This window comes from Panthera pardus, unplaced genomic scaffold (assembly GCF_024362965.1).
Source record: "Panthera pardus isolate Hobbes unplaced genomic scaffold, ASM2436296v1 HiC_scaffold_16, whole genome shotgun sequence".
NCBI classification, from domain to species: domain Eukaryota; kingdom Metazoa; phylum Chordata; class Mammalia; order Carnivora; family Felidae; genus Panthera; species Panthera pardus.
Window position 1 is genome coordinate 86,507,743 of NW_026526721.1, and position 18,697 is coordinate 86,526,439.

An 18,697-nucleotide genomic window follows, 5' to 3' on the forward strand; every position below is an offset into this window, starting at 1 on the left:
CTCTGTGCCTCCTGGATTTCTATTTCCTTTCTCAGATTCAGGAAGTTTTCAGCTATTATTTCTTCACAAAACTCTTCTGCCCCCTTTTCTCTCTCTTCCCCTTCTGGGATCTCTATAATGCTAATGTTATTATGTTTGATGGTGTTGCTGAGTTCTCTAAGCCTATTTAAAAATTTTTTTTTTAATTATTTTTTTTCTCTCTCCCATTCAGCAAGATTGCTTTCCATTACTCTGCACCCCAGGTTGTTGATCCATACTTCTGCTTCCTCTAGTCTAGCATTTATTCTATTTAATGTATTTTTTATGTATTTTTTTAAGTTTATTTATTTATTTTTAGGGAGAGAGATTGAGAGTGCACGCGTGCGAGTGGGGGATTGGCAGAGAGAAAGTGGGAGAGAGAGAGAATCCCAAGAAGACTCTGCACTGTCAGTGCAGAGCCCAACGTGGGGCTCAAACTCAAAGACCCGAGCTGAGATCAAGAGTTGGATGCTTAACCAACTGAGCCATCCAGGCACCCCTGTTTAGTGTATTTTTAATGTAAGTTATTGAGTTACATTTTCTGTCTCTTTGTTGAGGGTCTCACCAAGGTCCTCCACTCTTTTCTCAAGTCCAGGAAGTATCTTTATGACTATTAGTTTAAATTCTTTGTCACGAATATTGCTTATTTCCATTCCGTTTAGGTCTCTTGCTGTGATTTTGTCCTGTTCTTTCACTTGGGACATATTCCTCTGTCTCCTCATTTTGTCTAACTCTTTTCATCTGTTTCTGTGTGCTAGGAAAGTCAGCTATCTCTCCTGCTCTTGAAAGTAGTGGTCTTATGAAGAAGAGTTCCTAAAGTGCCCTGCACTTCACCCGAACCTGGTGCTTCAGGGGTGTTTCCTATGAGTGTGGCATGCACCTTACTCTTGCGGCTGAAGTGTATCTGCCTTGTCACTCATTTACAACGGTTCTCTGCATGTTGCAGCCAGAGTTTTGTTCCTGTGTTGTTAGTGGGCCTGTCTGGGGTAACCTTAGCTTGAGTTGGGTCAGACTAGGTGTTTGCCAGAGCTGCAGTTGCACTGAACTGTAGGGTATTCTCTGTGTTGTCCTCTAAGAAGCTTTCATTGTTGGACAAGGCCTGCAGTCACACCAGATGTCTGCCCCCAGTCCGCTGCTGGGACCACAGTGGAACTAGCGTGTGCGGTTATCTTCCTCTTTCCCCAGGACAGGAATCAATTTGGGGTGATGCTAACCCATCAGGGCTGCTTGCACACTGCCAGGCTTGTGGTGTCACTTTGGATGGACGCCTACTGAGAGAGAGTTGGAGGGAGCAAGTCCACAGAGGAACACAGGGGCAGGTGCACAGTGATAGCAGGGTTTGCTCAGGTCTGCTATAGGAAGAAGCTGGGTTGGAAGGGGTAGATCTGCAAAAGTGGTTGGGGGCCAGGCACACTGTTAGTGAGCTAGGTAGAGACTGTTTGCACTGCATTGGTTCCCACGGGTGTCTGTATCTAGCCTGGAGAGTGGGGGAAGGAGATGGTGCCCACCAATTCCTTTGTTCCTGGAGAAGTCTCCCTAAGACTTGCCCCTCCAGCATAGGCCCCAAAATTAGCAAACAAATCTCCTTGTACACCCCAGGCGTCTTTCAAACTGGTGCTCTGTGCTGAATCTCAGCGGGGCTATTTGTTGTCTTGTCTCTTTAAGGATGGGGACTCAGTTTCCTCTTGGCCTTCTACTCTCCCTGACCCAAGCCTGCTGATTTTTAAAGTTCTAAGTGTTAAACCCCCGTGACAACAAGAACTCAAGAAATTAAGCCCCTCTGGTTTTCAAAGGGAGAATTATGGGATGGGAATTTTATGTCATGGGAATCTATCTTCCCAGTGCTGGTCCTGCATGCCTGGGGTGCCTGGGGTGGGGTCTGCTCCTCTCTCCCCTCTTCTGTGCCCACCCTGTCCCTCTTACAGACGGTCCTGTGTTTGTTTGCCTCTCTACTATGTCTCCATCCTTCCTACCCTCTTCGGTGTGGCCTCTTCTCTACATTTAGCTGTGAAAAAGTCTTATTATGCCAATCTTTGGGTCATTTTCTGGGTTACTTACATTGAGGTGGGTGTTATCTAGGTGTGTCCATGGGATGAGGTGAGCCTAGGATCCTCCTACTCTGCCATCTTCCATGTGTCTGGGTGCATCATTTTTACAGAAGTTTAACAAGAAACAAAGTATAAGAATTTTAAGTAATTATATAAAACACAAGAAGTAAAATAATTCAAAATTGTTTTATGGTTCTAAATAAGACCCTAGGTCTGAAAGTAGTCAGCTGAAGATATTTATTGGCACTTACTCCAACTTATAGGAGAAAGTTCTCCATACAGAGGCAAACTCCATCCCAGAGTCATGTATGCCTCCTGCAAGTCCCCACTTAAAAGTGGCCATGAAAGCAAAATAGGGGACTCTGCAAGAGCTCATTGGAAGAATTGATCAAGTGCATTTTGGAAGATACAGTGCAGGTATACACATGGATCAATAGTTAATGAACTTTTGCAAAAAATAGCAAAACTTCAGAGATGTATTAAAACAGTATTATCTCAAAAGAACTATTTGAAAATAGACATTATCCAGGGGTGCCTGGGTGGCTTAGTTGGATAAGCATCTGACTTCAGCTCAGGTCATGATCTCGCGGTTCGTGGGTTCGAGCCCCATGTCGGGCTCTGTGCTGGCAGCTCAGAGCCTGGATCCTGCTTCCAATTCTGTGTATCCCTCTCTGTATCTCTGCCCCTCTCCCGCTCGTACTCTGTCCCTCTCTCTCTCTCTCTCAAAAATAATGTTAAAACAAAAAAAGAAAAGAAAATAGACATTATCCAGTGATACAACCTATAAGGTTACATATTCAGAGACTGTGAATTTGGGTAAGAATCCAGAATCAGATAATAGGTTAGATGAAAGACTTTTGGAATTCTGAACCTTCTAACCCTTCAGAAAAAGCAAGTGAAAAAGTATTTCATCACAAGATCATGATGAAGCTGTTTCTGAAAGCCCATAATGAAAAAAGATGTTGCCCCCTTTCGCCAGCATTTGGGAAATGCACATAAGGGTGTTTTCTTTCCACTTTCAGGTAAAGAGTTGGGAGAAGCAAACAGGAAAAGGTATGCAGGCCTGGTCTGGACATGTTGATAAAGCTGTCTTGTCATTTCTGCTTCAATTCCAGGAAATCTTTACTTTCAGGTCCCTAGATGGTGTGCAGGTCCAGTCAGGGTTTAGTGCTTTCTTTAGATGTGTCATGTGAATCCAGGATTCTATTCCTTGGAGTTTGGCGGCACGAGGGTTAGTTAGCAGTTTCTCATGCAGGTATATACCTTCCCAGCAAGGTTGAAGAGAGTAGTTTTGGAGTTTGGAGAGTAGTTTTAGTCTTTTTCAGTAGACGAAATCTCCAGGTTGCAAAGTGTGATGCTTAAGGTTGCCATCTCCAGGGAGTGCACTGTGAAAAGATGGCTCTAACAAAGCATAGTTAGTTATAATGGAAGTAATTGGGCCTTTACAATATTGATGTCTGTCTTCCTTCTGTCAGCTCTGGGTCACAGGAGGCAGGGGCCAACTACAATGGATGTTCTGCAACTATCTCATGGGATGAAAGCTTATGAATTTCAAAGGGGGTAGATTTGAGATTTAGAAAGACTAATAGCAGTGCCTTTGGCCAGGGTATTTGGAGGGTCTCTACAAATTTTGCCCAATTGAGTCTTAATAGTGCTGTTAGTACATTCAACTACCCCAAGGTTTGAGGACGATATGCACAATAAAAGTGTTATAAAACCGGCCAAACAGCACAGACTGGTTGAAGCACCTAATCAGTAAAGTGCATTCACCAATCATTGTGGAGTTCAAGAGGGTTTCCCCAGGTAGGGATAATCTTTTTCTAACAGAATTTTAGCCACAGAAGAAGCATTAACCTATCTACAAGAGAAAGCTTTGGTGAGTGAGAAAACATACAAACCATGACTAAAACATATATACATCCATGAAACGGGGGAACTGTATGAAATTCATTTGTGTGAACAGGTTTCTTTGTATTGTATTTTGGTGGGACAAGGGAGGTAGGCACTTTTGTTACCTTATTAACATTTCCCCACCAATATTGGTTCATGAATGCTATCATGTGAGTAGATACTGTTTATGCATATACAGTGGTAATTGGGAATTTTAGATTTTCTGGTAGGGCAGGATTGTTACTTGATCCAAACCAAAGTTCTCTCTTTCTTATGGAACAATTAATTAGATTTCCAATATTGTTATTCCCTCTCTGGGGCAATTGTTGGGTATTTCTGATCATTTTTTTTCCAAATTACTATTTGGGAGAACATCCCTTTGGACCATGACAGAGGTTTGGCTCCTGGTTTCCTTGAGAGCAGCGTTTTAGGCAGAAATATCAGTGAGGTGGTTTCCTTTGGCGTCCAGGAAGTTAAGTCTGGAATCCCCTGGAATATTAATAATAGCCAGAGCTTTATATGTAAGTGATTAATCATTAAATTCTACTCTTCTTTCTATTTTGTTTAAAAAAAATTTTTTTGGAGGCGCCTGGGTGGCTTGGTCAGTTAAGCGTTCAACTTCAGCTCAGGTCATGATCTCACGGTCCGTGAGTTCGAGCCCCACGTCAGGCTCTGTGCTGACAGCTCAGAGCCTGGAGCCTGTTTCAAATTCTGTGTCTCCCTCTCTCTCTGCCCCTCCCCTGTTCATGCTCTGTCTCTCACTGTCTCAAAAATAAATAAACGTTAAAAAAAAAAAGTTTTTTTTTTTAATTTTTTTAACGTTTATTTATTTTTGAGAGAGAGAGACAGAGCACGAAGAGGAGAGGGAGACACAGAATCCAAAGCAGGCTCCAGGCTCTGAGCTGTCAGCATAGAGCCCGATGCAGGGCTTGAACTCACAAATTCAAAGTCGGTCACTTAACCGACTGAGCCACCGGGGGGCCCTACTAAATTCTACTCTTGAAACCAAAAAAAAATAATAATAGCCAGAACAGCCAGTAAAAGTATGGCATATTGGGACGCCTGGGTGGCTCAGTTGGTTAAGCGTCTGACTTCAGCTCAGGTCATGATCTCGCGGTTCGTGGGTTCAAGGCCATGTCAGGCTCTATGCCAATAGCTCAGAGCCTGGAGCCTGCTTCAGATTCTGTGTCTCCTCCTTTCTCTGCACCTCCCATGCTCATGCTGTCTCTCTCTCTCAGTAATAAATAAACGTTAAAAAATTTTTTTTAAGTATGACATCTAGTAAATTTTGGACATAGGAGTCATTTTTAATTTTATCCCCATTAAATGTAAGGAAACCTTGTTTCCATAATATTCCAAACTCATCAGCTACTCTAAAGGCATACCAGCCATTGGCATAAATATTTGTGGTTTTGTCCTTGGCCACAATACAAGGATGGTAAAGGGGATCCCATTACTATTTCGTTAGTGGCCTTAACTAAAAGGGTGGTGGCAGGAATGGCTCTGAGACAAGGGGGACTCCTGTGCCCCAGGGTGTAGTTGGTAGGTATAATGCCCTGTGTGTTGATGATGGTCCCCATGTTTTTGGGTGAGTACTCCCCCAAGAGCATTCCCTTCCCTCTTATCTAAGAGGAAAAAGGAAAGTTGATAATTAGCATTCCAGAGGGCAGGAGGCATTTATTAGGCTCTTCTTTAAAGTTCCCAAAGGCTATGTCTTCCCATCCTTTCCAAACAATAAGGTCAAGCTTGTCATTTTTTAGTAAAGCATATATAGAGTTAGAGCAGTAAGAAGTTTGGAATCTCATTTTCAACAGTAGCAAATAAGTCCAAGAAAACCTCTTAACTGGCACTTAGTTGTAGGTTTGGGGAAGTTCAGGATGTCTTGAAGTCTACCTGAATCCAAATGTCCTTGTTCCAAGATCAGGTGCCCTAAGTATCAAACCTGAGTTTGAGCAAACTGCAATTTTTCTTTGGAGAGTTTATGTCCCTAAAGCCAAAACTTGTAACAGGTAGATGCTGTTTTCCTGTGAAGAGTTTTGAGAAGGGAAGCAAGGAGGCAAATAATCTACATATTTTAATAAAGTAGAGCCTCCAGAAAACTCTGTCATCCACATCAGTTTTTAAGGTTTCTAAAAGTAAGGACTTTCTAGTCCTGGAGCATTATTGTCCAGGTGTATTTTCCATTCTTCCCAAGTGCGAGTTTGGCTATCCTCATCAACTGAAATACTAAAATATGCACTGCATAGATCAGTTGTGGTGAAAATTTTGCTTTCAGTAGGATTGGGTGTCAGTAACATGGGGGGAGGGGTTAGGAACAAGATGCCAAAGGATAACAATGTTATTTATTACTTGGAGGTCCTGGACAAACCTCCATCCTCAGCCATTGGGTTTTCTTATAGGTAAAATTAGAGGTATTACAGGGACTAGTGTAATCTTTTATTATGGGCTTGATGCCTTGCAAGGTTCTTTATAAGATATTCATTAATTCTGGGGACAGGTTTTGAGGGATCTGTTTGAATCTTGATGGGAGATGAACTGTGGATTCTACCAATATCAGTTGGAGACCTTGCCCCTAAAGAGAACGGTAACTGATCCAATAGGGACAAATGATCAGTGTTCCCGGACTCCAGCTATAGTGCTGTCAGAGATGGAGAAAAAAAGATGTCAAAGGGCTATTTTTTAAATTATTATTTTTTTATTTATTTTTTTTTAGCGAGAGAGAGTGCAGTGAGTGAGGGGCAGAGAGAGGGAGAGAGAAGGGGGTTCAAGGGTTCAACCGAAGCAGGGCTCATGTTTTTACCCAAAGCAGGGCTTGAGCTCACCCAGTGTAGGGCGCAAACGCACGAACCGTGAAATCATGGCCTGAGCCAAAGTCAGATGCTTAACCTACTGAGCCACCCAGGCACCCCCTTTTTTTTTTTTTTTTTAATTTTAAATTTTTTTTTTCAACGTTTTTTATTTATTTTTGGGACAGAGAGAGACAGAGCATGAACGGGGGAGGGGCAGAGAGAGAGGGAGACACAGAATCGGAAACAGGCTCCAGGCTCCGAGCCATCAGCCCAGAGCCTGACGCGGGGCTCGAACTCACGGACCGCGAGATCGTGACCTGGCTGAAGTCGGACGCTTAACCGACTGCGCCACCCAGGCGCCCCCCAGGCACCCCATTTAATTTATCTGATTGGCTATTTTCATTACTGCTGTCAAATTCTAGAATTATTTCCCCATTTTGGAAGAAAGGAATTCTGGTATGGTATTTTTCTGAGAGATCTTCACCCAATAGGGGCAGAGGAACTGAGGAGAAAGAGTTCTGTCTCTCAAAGTGCCTAGACAAAAGAGAAGAAGTTCAGAGGCAGGAACCTGTTGAGGTCTGTTAAAGACCCCTGGTATTTGAACTGTTTTATTAGTACTCTGAGACAGAGGCTCCTTTATAGCAGTGGGAGATGGGATACACTTAACACTGTAGCTCTCATGTCAGTAGAGACAGAGTGAGATTCATTCCCAATCTGGACAGTGATTTCTCTGAGCTGATAGGGTTTGTTTGGAGTGTACTGTTTTTAAAATTGGGAAATTTAACACAAAAATAAGGATTTCTGGTTCCTCTTAAATAATCAGAAGTGTAATCTGGCAACACTGGACCTGCCTTCCTGCATTGTAGCAACTGGCTGCTGTATAGCAACTACCCCATCTAAATGGAGCCATACAGACCACTTTTTACCCATCTGTTCCTTCAGTGAGCCCACTTCACTTACAGTTGTTTATCTGTCTAGGCAATGTAGTAGACATTTAAAGTTGTATTCCCTGATTTAAAGGTTATTTATCTTTCATGGCAGATTAAATAATTGTAAAATACTTATTAAAACCATTAATATTATTGGCTTACTCATGTGACAAAATAAGAAATATGTATTTGGTCTTTGTCTCCAATTCCTTGACACATAGCTCCTAAATCTCTTGGAATTTCCCAAGAGGAGTGTCTTTTGTTCTAATTTAGCAACTTCTAGTGGGTCCTTTGGTAGCTTCAGGACAGAGGCTAGTTGCCACAAAGACTTGAGGCATGATTGGAGGGTGGGGCTTTCAGCCTTATCACCACCCTCACCTCTGGTGAGAGGAGATGGACTGGGATTGACTTTAACCAGAATCATGATTTAGTCAATTGTGCTTATGTATGAAACCTCCATAAAAATCCCTGAATAACTGGGTTTGAAGAGCTTCTAAGTTGGTGAACACAAGGAGGTGCTGTTAGGGTAACATACCCTGAAAAGGCAGGGACGCTATTTACCCCTTCCACACACCACGCCGTATGCATCTCTTCTGTTTGGCTGCTTCTGAATTGTATCCTTTATAATAAACCAGTTCTATTAAATTATCAAACCAGAGGAGGAGGGGTCATTGGAAACCGAATTTATAGTTGTTAGTCAGATGTATGCGGGCTTTGAAACTTGCTATTGGCATGTGAAGTGGGGGGACAGTTTTGTGGGACTGTACCCTTCAATCTGTAATCTGGCACCACAGGTACTCAGTGTCAGAGTGCTGGAGAAGTGGTGTTGAAAAGTCAGCGTGTATTTGGCATCAGGATGGAAAAAAAACCTTTCATTTGGTGTCAGAAGTGTTAGCACAGATTCATTGTAGAAAAATTAGTTGTATGAAAGCACTGTTACCGTGGGTTACTGGTGAAGGGATAGGTAGGGCTGTTCAGTATTCATCTTGGCTAAAACCTGTTTATCTTCTGATTTTATCTCCTTCCCCAAAATTGTCTTCCTCCATTAACTAAAAATACCCCAGTGCTTTTGTGTCATTTTCAGTGCCCTTGACATTTATTTCCTTTCCTTTCTTCCAGCTCTAATTCTCAAACATTTATTCACAAAACTTACCCCACTTTACCTTTGCCACTTTAGTACCTTTGGTTATGTTTGCTTTGGTTTCCTTTCCAGCCTAACAAAACCCATCTTTCTGAAGCTTGCTTTGATCATCCTGGCTAGAAGAGATGTTCTCACCTCTCCCACATAAATCTTCCCTCTCTCAGTCTGTACCACTCAGTACACCACATCACACTACATTTTCTGAGGCAGCCTAGTGAAGTAGAAATAAAAAGAATATTGCACACAGGGAGTCCAGATTATGAATCTTGAATTAGTTATGTGCCCCAGAATACCTTACTTCTGTCACCCTTACTTTCTTCTTTTACAAAGTAGAGGGGCGCCTGGGTAGCTCAGTTGGTTGAATGTTCAACTCTTAATTTTGGCTCAGGTCATGATGTCATGGTCATGGGATAGAGCCCCAAATCTGTCTCTGTGCTGAGCATGGAGCCTGCTTAAGATTCTCTCTCTTCCTCTCCCTCTGCCCTTCTCTCCAACCGCCTCTCTAAAATTAAAAAAAAAAAAAAAAGTGGAAACAGTACCAACTCCAAAGGGTTGATGTGAGAATTAGATGAGGTAATATATATAAAGCGCTTATTAGCACATTGCGTGGCATGTAATAGGCAGTAAGTGAATGTTACCGTCTATCTTCTCTCTTTACTTGGAGTGTAGGGATTATTTTTTATATTTTATGTAACTCTCTTGGCACTTAATACAGTATGTGGCACATGGAAAATTTACTGAACAAATGAGTAAGAATTCATACAGCTCTGTTTAAACGATAATTCTTTGTAATGATCTGTATATTGAGATTTCTAAAGGATTTTTGAGTACAGATCATTAGTTTTGATGTCAAAAACTATAGCCTTAAGGTAATCATAGAATAGCATCACAAGCTTTGTGTTCTTTGACACAGGTATGTCCTACTGAAAGAAAGAAACATGCTCTTAACTTTAGAGCAGGAGGCCAAGCGGCAGAGGTTGCCAATGCCAAGTCCGGAGCGGTTAGAAAAGGTAACATTTGTGGAGGCTAGAGACTATTGTGTGGGATAAAGTCCAAAACATGTAAGTCTATGGTTCCTGTATTTCTTGGCAAGTAGATTTCTTTTTTAAAGTTTCTGCTTGATGTTTAGTAAATGTACAGAGTTGTGCAACATCACTATTGTAGAATATCTCCATCACTCCAAAATGAAGTGTCATGCCAATCTGTAGTCCCTCCCCATTCCCATCTGCAACCCTCAACAGATGTGTGGACATGGGCTTTTATTTCTCTTGGGTACATAGATAGGAGTGAAATTGCTGGTAAATCTACATTTAACATTTTGGGAAACAGCCCAACTGTTCTTTAAAGTAGCTGCACCATTTTAAATTGCTGGTTTCAGTTTAGCCACTGCCCTACCAACCAGGTCAAAGTTTTGAGTGCATTTTTTTTTTTTTTATTGTAGTAAAAAACACATAACATAAAACTTACCTTCTTAAATCATTTTTAACAGTATAGTTTAGTAGTATTAAGTACATTCACATTGTTGTGAAAAGGTCAACTATTGTTCAAATTAGGTTTTCTTCATCATTAAAAAAAAAATCCCCTTAGGTTCATGATTTCCACTCCTATAGGTAATTATTTGTATATGTTTCCTGTTTATCCAGCAGAATTTTTTTCTGCATGTAGAAGTGTGCCTAATTATTTTTATTTACATAATAAAATTATTACATAATTATTTAATACATAATTTATCTAATTTGGTTATAAACTCTTATAAACTCTCCTGACATTTGTACTTTCACTTACCTAGTATATCCTGGGTACTTTTCCCTTTCAGTATATGTAGATCTGCCTTTTCTTTTTCAAGGCTGTACACATTTTTTTTTTTTTCAACGTTTTTTTTTGTTTTGTTTTGTTTTTTAATTTATTTTTGGGACAGAGAGAGACAGAGCATGAACGGGGGAGGGGCAGAGAGAGAGGGAGACACAGAATCGGAAACAGGCTCCAGGCTCCGAGCCATCAGCCCAGAGCCTGACGCGGGGCTCGAACTCACGGACCGCGAGATCGTGACCTGGCTGAAGTTGGACGCTTAACCAACTGCACCACCCAGGCGCCCCACACATTTTTTTTTTTTAATGTTTGTTTGTTTATTTTGAGAGAGACAGTGCATGCGAGTGTGGGGGGAGGGGCACAGGGAGAGTATGAGAATCCCAAGCAAGCCAGACGTGGAGCTCAATCTCACGACCATGAGATGAGACCATGACTTGAGCCGAAATCAAGAGTTGGACACTTAACCAGCTGAGCCACCCGGGCATCCCAATGGCTGTACATGTTTAAGCTATTTCTTCCATGTAGAAGTTTTGTGTTTTATTTAGTTGAATTTCTCAAGGTTTTTTGCCTGGATTGCTTACGAGGTTAATTCTTTGTTGATGTTTCTGTGCCATCGTAAATAGAACTCAGCTTTTTGCCTAACTTCAGCTGCTTCACGTTCGTTCGTTTCCCCACGCTACTCGCAGCCGTTATTGCCACACTGCCTCTGAGAGGGGCGGACCTAATATCCCTGCAGAGAGTCAAAGAATGTAGGGAGTAAAGTTTTAGTATTTAGCCTCACTAGGAAGAAGTTATTCTGACTTAATGAAAATTGAATTCCATAGCATATTTATTTTTATTTGAAACTTTATTTTGACACAACATGAGATTGACAGAAAAGTTAAGAGAATAGTACAAAAGTACCTTTCACCCAGTTTCCCTAAGTGAATATTTTACCCATTTGCTTTATCCTTCTCTGCCTCCTTCTCTAAATAACACATTTTTTCTTCAGAAGTTTAAGAGTCAGTTATATACATCCATAAATAATTAAGTATATGTTGTGAAAAAACAAGGATATTTCCTTACATAACCACTGTACAACTTTCAAAATCAGGAAATTGATATAATACTATTATCTAATCTGCAGATCTATTTCATCAGTTATCCGGACGTTGTCCTCTAATTTATAGCAAAATAAAATTCTGGATCATTTTCCAGTTGTTATCTCGTTAGTCTTCTTTAATCTGGATACTCAGTCTTTCTTTGTGTGTCAGAACATTGATTTTTTTGAAGAGTGTAGGCCAATTTGGGTTTGTTTAATGTTTCTCATTATAATCATGATGATTGGCGGAAGTATCATAGAAGTGATACAGTTTTCTTCACAGTACATAATATTAGGAGGCACAGGATGTGGATTTGTTTTGTTACCGGTGTTCACATCAATAATTTTTTAGTGTGGGGTGCCTGGGTGGCTCAGTTGGTTAAGAATCCGACTTTGGGGGCGCCTGGGTGGCTCAGTCGGTTAAGCGGCCGACTTCGGCTCAGGTCATGATCTCACGGTCCGTGAGTTCGAGCCCCGCATCGGGCTCTGTGCTGACAGCTCAGAGCCTGGAGCCCGTTTCAGATTCTGTGTCTCCCTCTCTCTCTGACCCTCCCCTGCTCATGCTCTGTCTCTCTCTGTCTCAAAAATAAATAAATGTTAAAAAAAAATTTAAAAAAAAAATCCGACTTTGGCTCAAGTCATGATCTCGTGGTTTGTGAGTTTGAGCCCCATGTCAGGCTCTGTGCTGACAGCTCAGAGCCTGGAGCCTGCTTCAGATTCTGTGTCTCCCCCTCTCTGTGCCCCTCCCATGCTCACGCTCTGTCTCTTTCTGTCTCAATAATAAATAAACATTAAAAAATTTTTTGTTTAAATAAAAATAATTTTTTAGTGTGATGTCTGCCAGGTTTCTCCATGGTGTATATAGTTACTAATTTTTCTTTGTATTGAGATCATATATAAACATCCTGTAATTTCTCAAACTTGCACTCACTGGGTTTAACATCTATTGATTAGTTATTACTACAATGTTTGCTAAATGGGCATTTTTTTCATCCCATGATTCATTCTACATTTATTGGTTAGCTTTATGTAAGGAATGGCTTTCCCTTCACTTTCTTCTATCGCTGTGGACTCAGGGATTTCAGTTTTATTCAGTGAGTTATAATTCTTGAATACCTTCATCCCAGATTTAAGGACCAGTGTGGATTCCTTCAGGCTTGCCCCTGTGTTCTCATCACTTTTATGAGGCATAGCAAGTTGTTCTGGATTCATTTTGTACGTTTCCTGCCCCATCCCTGGAATCAGCCATTTTACAGGGGAATACCCTGATTCCTTTTAATGACGAATGATGTATTTAGAAACTAAGACCTGATGATTGCCACATAACATTTATAAAGCATTGAGATTTTATTTTCAGGATATTTGCTAATTCTGCTATTAAGGAAAGTTATGGATAGCGCATTGTTTATTTGTTGAATAAGCTTTTGTTAGAATGGTGCTGTTGTAAGACTTTTAAACTTCAGTAATAGATTACCCCATCTCCCTGCTATAAAAAAATACATTTCAGAAGTGAGCTTCATCCCCATAGGTCATATATATTGCACTTTCTGGATTAGTAAATTCCAAAAATAATGAAAGCTTTCTCCAGATAAACTGAACGTGATCGTAATTTTTTTTTTCAGTTTTTTTTTATGTTTATTTATTTATTTATTTTTTTTTTGATAGAGACAGACAGACAGAACATGAGCAGGGTAGGGCAGACAGAGAGGGAGACAGAGAATTCAAAGCAGGCTCCAGGATCTGAGCTGTCAGCACAGAGCCCAACATGGGGCTTCAACTCACAGACTGCAAGATCATGACCTGAGCTAAAGTCAGATGCTTAACCAACTGAGCCACCCAGGCGCCCCAATCATGATTTTTTTTTTTTTTTAAGCCTCAAATGTATGCATCTTCTCAGTTTTGTGACATACTACTAAGGAAAATTTATCAAGAAAAAAAATTAAAAAGAATCCTTCTCAAGATATAAATTGAAGGTGTGGAAGTGTGTAAGGACATTCTTGGCTCTGGAAGAGTTAAGCTGAAAGGAAAGAAAGGTCTCCAAGGTTGGCTTGTTTTGAATAAAGTGTATCTAATTGATATTTCTGATTTTCCTTCTCATCTGGAGGCATGAGCATGAGTAATCGGGTATGATTTCCGTTAGGAGCCCCAGCAGCAACCTTGCATGGGCAAACCCTAATGTAGTCCGTGAACAGCCAGGCTCACTAGGTTCCTAAGGGCTACACGGCACTTCACTCTTCTAAGTTTGTCTGTCTTCCAAATAGGATTCACCATTCTCACCCATCTTTTATTTCTCAGGGGTTTTGTAGAAATTCATTCAGTTAAGAGGAGGTACGTGTGGATTCAGCTGCTCAGTGTGGCTTTGATTGAAGTAGGGGAGAGCAGATACATAGAGTGTGAGCTGCGTATACAGGTTATGAGGTAGTCTATCTAAATTTGTGGCTTTCACATCTCTTTTGGATGCTGCAGCTACCTGGAAGTTTACCTTTATAATCTAATCTGCCACTCTGTTTTTGAGGGCTCTTAAAAGAAACAAATTTGTGTATACAGTATTTCTATGTCATGATGCTCACAGGTAATACACATAACCGAAAAAATGCCTCAGTATTTAGAGCTATGAAAAAATTTAGCTCATCTGTCATTAGAGTCCCCAAAGGTGAATATTTATTTATAAAGAATATATTTTGCCCTGCTAATATATTACTGTATACATTTTAAACTTCAATAGAAATGTTAAAAGAAAGAGATAAAAATAAATAGGGGTTCCAGTAGGATCTTCTTGCATCTTGATGGATCATTGGAGAGTAGGATCAGGGTAGACTGATATTCCATTCTCTGTAATAGCAGCAGCTGCCAATCAGGTAGGAACATCTGTGTCGGGGCACCTGGGTGGCTCAGTTGGTTAAGTGTCCAACTCTTGATCTCAGCTCAGGTCATGATCTCACGGGTTCGTGGGATCGAGCCTTGTGTCAGGCTCTACACTAATGGCATGGAGCCTGCTTGGGATTCTCTCCCTCTCTCTGCCTCTCTCTCTCCTGCTCACTGTCCCTCTCTCAAAAATAAAAAGCATCCAAAAAGAATTTTTTTTTATTTTTTATTTATTTATTTTTGGGACAGAGAGAGACAGAGCATGAATGGGGGAGGGTCAGAGAGAGAAGGAGACACAGAATCTGAAACAGGCTCCAGGCTCCGAGCTGTCAGCACAGAGCCTGACGCGGGGCTCGAACCCACGGACCGCGAGATCATGACCTGAGCTGAAGTCGGCCGCTCAACCGACTGAGCCACCCAGGCGCCCCCAAAAAGAATTTTTTTAATGAATTTTAGTTTTTTCCACACCACAAGGCATTTGTGCCAAGGTGGCTAATGTGGGTTGACATCAAGGAATCCCTCCTCCTAGGAACCAGGAGGAAGTTTCTCAAAACTAGAAGGGAAGGGTGTTTTTCCCCTTGTATCAATCTAGCTTTGGAGATACTCTGTTAGTGACATATGCCCTCCCTCAAAACAACAATGAAGTGTTCTTTGTGCTAACAACATAGCTTTAAAAAAAATAAAACACGGGGTACCTGGGTGGCTCAGTTGGTTAAGTGTCCGACTTCCACTCAGGTCATGATCTCATGGTCCACAAGTTCGAGCCCCGCATTGGGTTCTGTGTTGACAGCTCAGAGCCTGGAGCCTGCTTCCAATTCCCTCTCTATCTGCCCCTCCCCTGCTCATGCTCTGTCTCTCTTTCTCTCAAAAGTAAATAAATATTAAAAAAAAATTTTTTTTTAAGTAGAAGACAATTCTGCATTTTTATTAAACTTGATAAATAGTATTTCAAACTGTACAGTCACCAGAAGTACACAGTTATCAAAAATCACACACTTCACTTGGCATCTCCAACACCCTCAGCTTTCTGTGCCTGGTCTGTTTTGGCATCTCTGTTTTCTGTAGGGCCATCCCCATCCTTGCCAGCATCAGCTTTCCCCTTTTTCCCTTTGGGTACCTTCTCTCCCTTTTGTGCAGGGGCCTTTTTAGGTTTGGGTTCTGTCTTTGGAGGAGCAGGTTTAGCAGGAAATCTTGCACATCTTCTCTGTGGCTCATCCTTCACCTTGGCTTTATGTCCTTTAGCATCCCCTTCATTCTTTCTCTTGGGTATGGTGGTGACTGTGGCAGGGCATAGGCGCTGGATGTGGGGATTCAGTGGAGCACAAGCTTTGGTGGGGCCCGGGGTCCTTCTCCCCACCTTTCTGTTGTAGGTGATTGTTGAAATTGTATCTTCCTAATCTCTTACCAGGTAATAGATTCCATGGATGCCTTAGATAAAGTTGTCCAGGAAAGAGAGGATGCCCTAAGACTTCTTCAGACTGGTCAAGAAAAAGCTAGACCTGGTGCCTGGAGAAGAGACATCTTTGGAAGAATCATCTGGTACATAGTTTCCACTGTGGTTTTTCTAAGATGAGAGTGGAAATCTCATGCCCTATTCTCCTGTCTGGTATCTTTTACAAAAACTCTCACATGAAATTTATTACAGATGTATCTAATGTAAACAGAAGTCCCCAGACCCCTTTGGAACCCCAAGATATGAATGAAGGTAGCTTTATTTGGTAGCCCAGGCACCCCATTCTCATGATTCAATTATTTTTAGTTTTTTTTACTTCTTAATTTTTTTTAATCTATTTATTTATTTTTTTTTTTAATTTTTTTTTAACGTTTATTTATTTTTGAGACGGAGAGAGACAGAGCATGAGCAGGGGAGGGTCAGAGAGAGAGGGAGACACAGAATCTGAAACAGGCTCCAGGCTCTGAGCGGTCAGCACAGAGCCCGACGCGGGGCTCAAACTCACGGACTGCGAGATCATGACCTGAGCCGAAGTCAGACGCTTAACCGACTGAGCCACCCAGGCGCCCCATTATCTATTTATTTTTGAGTGAGAGACAGAGTACAACAGGGGAGGGACACAGAGAGAGGGAGGCATAGAATCTGAAGCAGGCTCCAGGCTCTGAGCTGTCAGCACAGAACCCAATGTAGGGCTTGAACTCACAAGCTGTGAGATCATGACCTGAGCCAAAGTCGGACGCCCAACCGACTGAGCCACCCAGGTGCCCCTGTAGGTTCTTTATAACAGTGGTGCTTAATCTTCTGTCAATCATGTGACCTTTTGGGAATCTGGTGAAAGTTATAGATCTTTTACCCAGAGAAATGTACATATGCACATAGAATTATAGAGCATTAATAAACACCATGAAGCTAATTTTAGGACATGCACCTGCCCATTAAGAATTTGAGATTAGGGGTGCCTGGGTGGCTCAGTTGGTTAAGCTGCCAACTTCGGCTCAGGTCATAATCTCATGATTCGTGAATTTGAGCCCCGTGTCGGGCTCTGTGCTGACAACTCAGAGCCTGGAGCCTACGTGGGATTCTGTGTCTCCCTCTCTCTCTGCCCTTCCCCAGCTCACGCTCTGTCTCTCTCTCAAAAATAAACAATAAAAAAATTTTTTTAATTAAAAAGAACTTGAGATTAAAAAAAAGTTCTCAAAAAAAAAGTTTTCAGGGAATAAGGCCACATGAACCCTTTTCAAAAAAAGCATTGCTGCCGTATCAGGATAAGCCCTAGTTCAAATTATGAAACTGTTTATTTTCATTAGTCTTTCCACCTTTTGTCCCCTGTGTCTAGCTCCCGAAGTCCTGTCAGACCCTGGGAAAGGATCTGATAATAAACATTCAAACTGAGGTATAAATAAATGTGGAGACCCAGTGTAGTCTCTGTCTTCAGGGCTTTATTTACATTTGGGTTGAGCTGCTAAAAGGAAGCATACTTAGTAGAATTTTTAAATGTTGGTCAGCAAAAGAGGCATAGCAAAATAAGAGACCCTCCCTGTACTCTCGAAATTATAACACATAGTAGTGCTTGTTCATTTGATAGGCTCTTTTTTTTTTTTTTAAAGAGAGAGTGCACAAGTTGGGGGGAGGGGCAGAGAGAGAGAGAGAGAGAGTAAGAGGGAGAGAGAATCTCAAGCAGGTTCCCCAGGCTCCACGGAGCCCGACATGGGGCTTAATCTCACAACCCTGGGATCATGACCAGAGCCGAAATCAAGAGTTGGACACTCATCTGACTGAATCACCCGTACCTGGTAGTCTTTTTAAATTGAGTTTGCAGTAATAGGGCTGCTTGGAGCAAAATGTAGGGGAGTAGCTGTATGTCTGTAATGGTATAATCCAATACAGAAAAGAAAAATTACCAAAATGTCTAACTAGAAACTTTATTTTCTAATTTTTATTTGGATTAATACAATTGAGGTCAGTTAGGGAAGGGTGAGGATAGAGGAGAGAATCTGTATGAGTGCTAATCTCTTCTAGGTTTTTAAAATTTTGCTTTTTAACTTTTCCAGAGCTAAACAAAGTAGTAATTATATCATCTTTCCAACATAGCTTATTAACTCAAACATTATTAATTCCAGTACCTTTTCCCTAATTTTTTATTCCATGTTATAATATTTAAGGTAGCCTTTTAAATGCAGAGCTCCTTCTTAAAAACATTTCATCTAAATTTTTTTTTTCTATCAAAAGAACATGTGGCAGTAATATCGGACATTACTTTTTGGACACGTCATGCCCTTGTCTATTGAGGAGTAGTAGATTGTCATCCTGATGAACTGAGGGAAATACAGTACCGTTATCTATCCTGCTTAAAGCAGTGGTCCATATTTCTTGTGGCACTGTCACATTATATAGTAAAAGCTGAAATTATGAAGAGATTGGAACTTTGGCTTCTAATATTACAGATTAATCCTGGATTTAACCAATCAGAAAAGATTGGTTAAATGGCCTGAAATTAATCCTTTTGTTACTTTTTTCATTGAAGTACTTTCAAATGAATGTTATATATAGTATGAATTCACAACTTTCTTTTTCCCGCTCAACATTATGATTTTTTAGGTTTCATTGTGTTGAGATAAATGTAGATACCTACATCAGTTGGTGCAATTTATTTATAATTTAAAAGCAAAAAACT

At 41.0% G+C, this 18,697-nt stretch overlaps 2 protein-coding genes across 3 annotated transcripts in view; one reads left to right on the top strand and one right to left on the bottom strand.

Annotated features, from left to right (window-relative positions):
* Window positions 1-18,697, top strand: part of MRPL47 (mitochondrial ribosomal protein L47) — a 37,814-nt gene that overhangs the window by 11,696 nt on the left and 7,421 nt on the right. For both annotated transcript variants that reach the window (XR_008422508.1, XM_019463238.2), the window contains exons 4-5: window positions 9,729-9,825; window positions 15,979-16,109. Coding sequence is in view for 1 of the 2 variants with exons in the window: in XM_019463238.2 (XP_019318783.1) it covers window positions 9,729-9,825; window positions 15,979-16,109 (228 nt within the window). In the remaining variant the exon portion in view is untranslated. The remainder of the gene's footprint in view (window positions 1-9,728; window positions 9,826-15,978; window positions 16,110-18,697) is intronic.
* Window positions 15,568-15,876, bottom strand: LOC109275105 (non-histone chromosomal protein HMG-17-like; the record flags this gene model as incomplete). Its single annotated transcript, XM_053903678.1, has 1 exon — window positions 15,568-15,876. A coding segment is annotated over one exon (309 nt), but the record flags the coding sequence as incomplete, so codon positions are not given.